Source organism: Natator depressus, chromosome 10 (genome assembly GCF_965152275.1).
Source record: "Natator depressus isolate rNatDep1 chromosome 10, rNatDep2.hap1, whole genome shotgun sequence".
Classification (NCBI taxonomy): domain Eukaryota; kingdom Metazoa; phylum Chordata; order Testudines; family Cheloniidae; genus Natator; species Natator depressus.
The window spans coordinates 13,665,658-13,671,657 of NC_134243.1; the positions used below are offsets into that span (position 1 = coordinate 13,665,658).

General features: G+C 38.1%; 1 protein-coding gene across 2 annotated transcripts in view; it reads left to right on the forward strand.

The window, feature by feature from the left end:
* The window catches only part of PRKAR1B (protein kinase cAMP-dependent type I regulatory subunit beta), a 118,760-nt gene extending 113,154 nt beyond the window's left edge, over positions 1 to 5,606 (forward strand). For both annotated transcript variants that reach the window (XM_074965251.1, XM_074965252.1), the window contains exons 10-11: positions 2,482 to 2,563; positions 2,970 to 5,606. In XM_074965251.1, coding sequence (XP_074821352.1) covers positions 2,482 to 2,563; positions 2,970 to 3,142 — 255 coding nt within the window. In that variant the 3' untranslated portion in view covers positions 3,143 to 5,606. The remainder of the gene's footprint in view (positions 1 to 2,481; positions 2,564 to 2,969) is intronic.
* The last annotated feature ends 394 nt before the right edge of the window (positions 5,607 to 6,000 follow it).

Consider the following 6,000-nt stretch of genomic DNA (forward strand, 5'->3'; position numbering starts at 1 on the left):
TGTTGAAGCAAGCATTTGACATGGTAAATTTTGATGCCCAAGAGAACATGTTGACAGTGCTGTATAGTAGTTTATACTAAGCACATGTTACTGGTAAGGAAGCAACAGGGGAGATCATAACTTTTAATGTGCCAGCTTAATTTGATAAATGACAAACAGCAACAGATGCTGGGGACTTGTGAAATAATGCTCAAACCTTATTTAATATTTACATGCGGTTCCTGGCATGATTAGAAACAAGATTTGCCTTCTGATTTGTGCACTGTGTAAAGGGTAAGGTTATAAATTAACCTAGCAAATAGCCCTCTATTTAAGAAGTATCTGAGCTTTAAAAAAAAGAAATCTATTGTGAAATAAGGCATGATGCAAGAAAACCGTGTGTGACATTTCCTTATCTATGTAGTACTTGTTCGGAGGAAGGCAAATTATGATAATCTTTTACATAACACTGAATATTCCATTGCTGGATTGTGCCGTCCTACCCCAGAAAAACAAAGATCAGTGGTTAACTAACTATATATTTCTGTTCCCATTTGTAATCCATTGGAATAAAACACAAGGACTAAGGCCCAGTCCTTAAGGTGCTTGGTGCCCTCAACTCCCATTGAAGCCATTCGGAATTGACGGTGCTCAGCAGCTTGTACGATCAGGCCCTAAATCCAGCCACATGGTAGCTTAGAGAGCCTCTTCCCTCCAGGAAAGCAAGGAACTGCTAGCAGGCTGTTTGAGGGTGGGATAGTCTGCAGTTTTGGGTTGTCTGCACCCCAAGAGCCAATGTGCAACTAGGTTATACTCAGCAATAAGCACTAATCAGGCTATTGATCAGAGTAGCGGCAAAATGTGTTCACACGTGGTGCCCTGTAGATCGTCCCCGGCTGGCAGAATCCCTCTAGTACAAGACACACCAGACAGTGTGTCTGCTCCCCTTCCCCACCCTGGCTAGGGCAGCATTTGGCTTCAAGTATTATTTTTCCAAAAGTGAAAACATAAACCTATTTATTCATGCCCTATCCCCTTATAATAAGGCCCATTGTTGTCTGTTGGGGGTGAGTTGGAAAGGATAGAAATGTTGCAGTTTCAGATCAATCTATTATGGGTGCTCCACACTTAGATTACAAAGCGTCCTTTTCTCCCTGCACTGTCCTTACAGTATCATTATCATTCGTGTCTCCACTAATTGTGTCTCTGGGTCATTTATCGCTTTTTAATTTTTTTAAATCTATTTCAATTGAAAATAAATATAGTTCCTCTTTGCCTTATCCTTTTGAGTTGTATTTTCATAGCACAGACTTGAATGTTCCTTTGTCAATCCTTTTTTGTTACTACAAAAGAATAGGTGGCTTGAAACCAGAGATGTCCTCTTTGTTTCATCTATGAGAACTTTGTGGTGTGCATCGAAAATAATATGAGATTTCCTTCAAGAAAGGTTATTTATATATACCAAGAACCTCTTTGAAGGCTTGTCTGTGCTGCAGATTGTAACCGTGTTTTAGCATGTGTTAACTAGCACAATTGTTAATTATAGTGAAGACAAGGAACAATGTTTATTTGACATGCTTATCCCTAGGGCTATTATGATTACACAATTACAAACTGTAGTGTAGACAAGTCTTGAGAATAGCATTTGGTATCATGAAACCTAGCTTCTAAGAGGAATATTGTATGGTATGGAATTTTGAGGGATGGATGTGCCATTTAAAATGCTTCCCCTTCAGCCAAATTGTATTAAAATGTGTAATTCATCAGTTAATTGGATGACTTCTGGGATTGCTAATGTGGTATGGAGATTTTCACCTCTTAAATTTCCAGCTCATATGTATCCTAGGTTAGATCAAGCATTGTTACAACATAATGGGTGTTTGGTGGGTTCGTGTGAAAGGAGTTTGGTGGACCTAGTTCAGTTTTGCAGCTAGCACAGTTGGTCCCCTTGTTGACAATCTCAGCAGAGATCCAAGGACTGAACAGGCATGAGGACTGAAATGCTCCCCTTGCTAAACAGAGTTTCAGGGCAATGTATGGGAAGCTTATTCTCTTGCAGCCTGTGATGTAAATGTTCTGAGAATGTTAGCCTTCAAGTCTGTAAATCCAGCACCTTTCACAAGGCCCTGCATTCATTCAAAACACATTTTTGAATAGTAGATTGTATATTTATGCAAGTCACTGTTGTAGTGTTTAGGGACAGAACTACAGGATCCAATCTTGCTTCTAATGGTTTCGGTAAGAGCTCCACATGTACAATAGCTGCACTCGTAAAAGTGTATCCAGCCGTGCAGTATTATTGAATTTTTTCTTCTTTATTACTTCCATTAAAATTGGAGTAATGTAGACTGAGATTGCCATCACTTTATGCCCAGTATTCTAAGAACATGGCTGATGCATTGCCAAAGGAAATACTCTGGATTTAAGTTTTTTACAAGCATAGTATTTGCTGTATTCAAGCAAAGGGATACAACTGTTCAAGTTTTTAATTTTGTTTTCTAGGGCACAGCTTCTGTTCTTCAGCGCAGATCTGATAATGAGGAGTATGTAGAAGTTGGAAGACTTGGACCATCAGATTATTTTGGTAAGAAAAATTCAACGTAATAAAATAAAACATTGTTTGGAAAGACATGTGGAAGATAATTAGTCTCTTTCAAAACTAGTTTTATATGCTTCGATCAACAACAGGGATGTATAGGGTCAGATTCTGCTCTCAGCTCTCCTGGTGTAAATCCTGAGTAACTTCACTGAAGACGGTGTTATTCTGGATCTGCACCAGTGTAAATGAGAATCAAAAAACATTATGAATGTTAGACTTCTGAGTAATTGTAAATGGCACAAGCATATATAATACAACAGGATCTGCAACCAAATTATGTAAAGTGTCTATCAAGATCTCTGTTAAGGAATGTATGACATTTCTAGCGCACACTGAAGAAAAGGAAACAGAGACTATGTTTATATGACAGTATATTTATTCCTGCTTCCAGGTGAGATAGCACTGTTGCTCAATCGTCCCAGGGCAGCCACTGTAGTGGCACGTGGGCCACTGAAGTGTGTAAAGCTGGATCGTCCTCGCTTTGAACGAGTGCTTGGTCCTTGTTCTGAAATCCTGAAGAGAAACATTCAGAGATACAACAGTTTCATTTCTCTTACCGTTTAAGCTGTTCCATTGGGAATGCTGCCTTTGTGTGACCTTGTGCACTTAAATTTGACCTGTGCAGCTCAATAGCTTTATGAAGAGAAAAAAGTGTGCATTTTATTTGTCTTTTTCTGTCTATGTCTGATGCACTGGATATAAATTCAAATGTTATGTATCATTAAAGTAGGACGACAACCATTTGGATAAGACTAGCTGTTAGGAATGTTTATGAATGGTTAGGTTTTCGGCTTCTGGGTAAGATTGCTATGTGTTACCCTGTAAAATACTTTCATTGTGCATTTTTAACTACTTAAAAATACATCTGAGTCTCTATTTCTCCATTTATTTTAGCTCCGTCTCCTGAAAGTTAGTCCTATCCATCTTTTGTCAAACTTTTATAATGAATATACATCCCCCTCTGCCCTTCAGTTTAAAATGCTCTTCACTTGTTATGGGAAGTTTGCAAAACACCACATGACAAAGGACAGTTGCACAATTTGAGGGGGAAGGCAAGAGGAAGATTTTGATCATTCCAATACTCCAAGAAAGAGTAGAGCTGTGGATCATTTTGTCTGTTAAACCTACTGGCCCAGATTTGTCCCTGATGCAAATTCTTTGAAGGCAGTGGAGTTAAGCCAAGGATAAATTTGGCCAATTCAATTTTGGAAGTGAAGATTTCAAGGTGTTTTGGGGATTTTTTTCTAAGCATTTAAGTGTAGCCATTAGTTCCCAAAGTGGGTTGCCCTGAGCCTTTTTAACTAAGAGCCTGAGCCAAAGCCCACTGAAGTCAATAGGAGCTTTTCCATTGACTTTAGTGGGCTTTGGATCAGGTCTTAAGACTTTAGAAGCTTCATACACCAAAATATCAGCAGCAGCTTTTTCTGAATAGATATAAAAAGCTTGAGAGATCATGCTAGAAAGCACATGAAGGATACTCAACAGCAGTTTGGTATGAAAATATTTTACATATATCCATTTACTGCAGTTAAAATACCTTTGCTTTTATATATGATCAAGGTTTTTTGAAAGCCAGACATATACTTTAAAATGAATCATCCCCGAATGTACTATGCGTAGGGTGACCAGACAGCAACTGTGAAAAAATGGGATGGGGGTGGGGAGTAATAGGCACCTATATAAGAAAAAGTCCCCAAAAACGGGACTGTCCCTTTAAAAACGGGACATCTGGTCACCCTGACTATGCTGCCTCTCGTCAAAAAGATGAGCACTGTGCAAGAAACTAGTCAGGCCCTGAACCAGCAATGAATGCCATGTGCTTGGACCCCTGCACCTGGGCACAGCCCCACTGACTTTGTTGTGGCTCTGCAAAGGCACAGGAGCCCTCTTGTGTAGGGCTTTCTGCAGAACCAGGCCTTAGCCTGCTGGGCAGCCCTGCAAGATTTTAACATTTTAAATCATTCCTTTTGGAGAATTTTTCCATTGGAGGAAACCTCAGCTTGAGCACTGTAGCAAAGTGTGCATCCAATGGCCATAAATACACCTGTCCACTCCTTTTGATTATGGTAAAACCATATTTCTCTGCTTATTAAAGCATCCTCCTATTGGATGACAGTAAGAATTTTTCATATCCTTCCTTCCTGATGTGCTGAAATTACAAATTAAACAAGGCAGACAGAACCTTTTTTTAAATCAAAGGGGTTAGTCAAGAATATGGCTAAATTAACTGAAAAAGCTCATTATGCTCTTTTAACCTAAATTAACAAAAATTCCTTTTGGAATTTTCCCACCAAGAAAACTCCTGGGGCTCAATACTACAACCCTCAGAGTAATCTTCGCTGAGTTACATAAATCCATTGACTTCAGGATCAGGCCGATCATAATTTCAAGCTATTTAATTTATTTCAGTATGTTTTTAGTGATCCCAGTCATCTCTATTTATTACTGTTATTTATTATGATGGTTATGCTTCTTGCATGGATTATTAAATGTGACCATTCAAAATGTTTTGTTTTCCAACTTGCAATTTCATGACAAACATTTATATGGACAAAAATCCACCAGACACATACATTCATGTAAAAAACTCATTCTTTGCTTAACCATTTTTGTATTTTCCTATTCTGTGCAATTAAAAAAAACATTTAAAGGTTACCACTCACTCATGTATGCTGTTTTATCTCTTGTGTTTCTGCTGCTGTATTGGTAAAAGTTTGTGAGTGTTTGGCATAAAATGCAGGAAACATTTCAGCATTACTTAAACACTGAGTGTATTAATCTCACTGTTGAGAGTTAAATATACACACATACAAAACAGATACTTTGCTATGAACTTTTAAAGATAATGAAAATCAGATGTGAATTACAATTCTGTTGTAAACAATCTGAAAAGACATGTAACCATCTAACAGCAGAATTCCTTTGATGTAAGGGGAACAGTCTATTCCATTTTAAAGATTATTGTAATATTTGATATGGATGATGGGACAGAATTATGGTATGAATAAAATTATTGTACGTTAATGTGGTGCTTGTGAGCTTCTTAACAATGGAAGTTGTATTTAAAAATCTGAATACTGTAATAAAAAATTTGAGCTCTATTGAAAAAAAAACCCAGGGTGCAGAATAATATATTGTGTAATGTAATGTAAAAACAATCAGAGTAGGGAAGAGGCAGATAATCCCTATGCTGTACAGAAAGGGAGACTGCTCTCCACACTCCCTCAAGCATTTCTGTGTTGGTATTTAGGCCCCAATTCAGCAAAGTGCTTAAGCACATGCCTAACTTTAAGTATGTGAACAGGCTCATTGAAGTTTTAGAGACCCTGTACTAAGCCAGGAGGATTGAAATCCATGGGACTTCCCATGTGATAGGCATAGGCTTAAATATCTTGCTGAATCAGGGCTTTAATTGGAAGGAA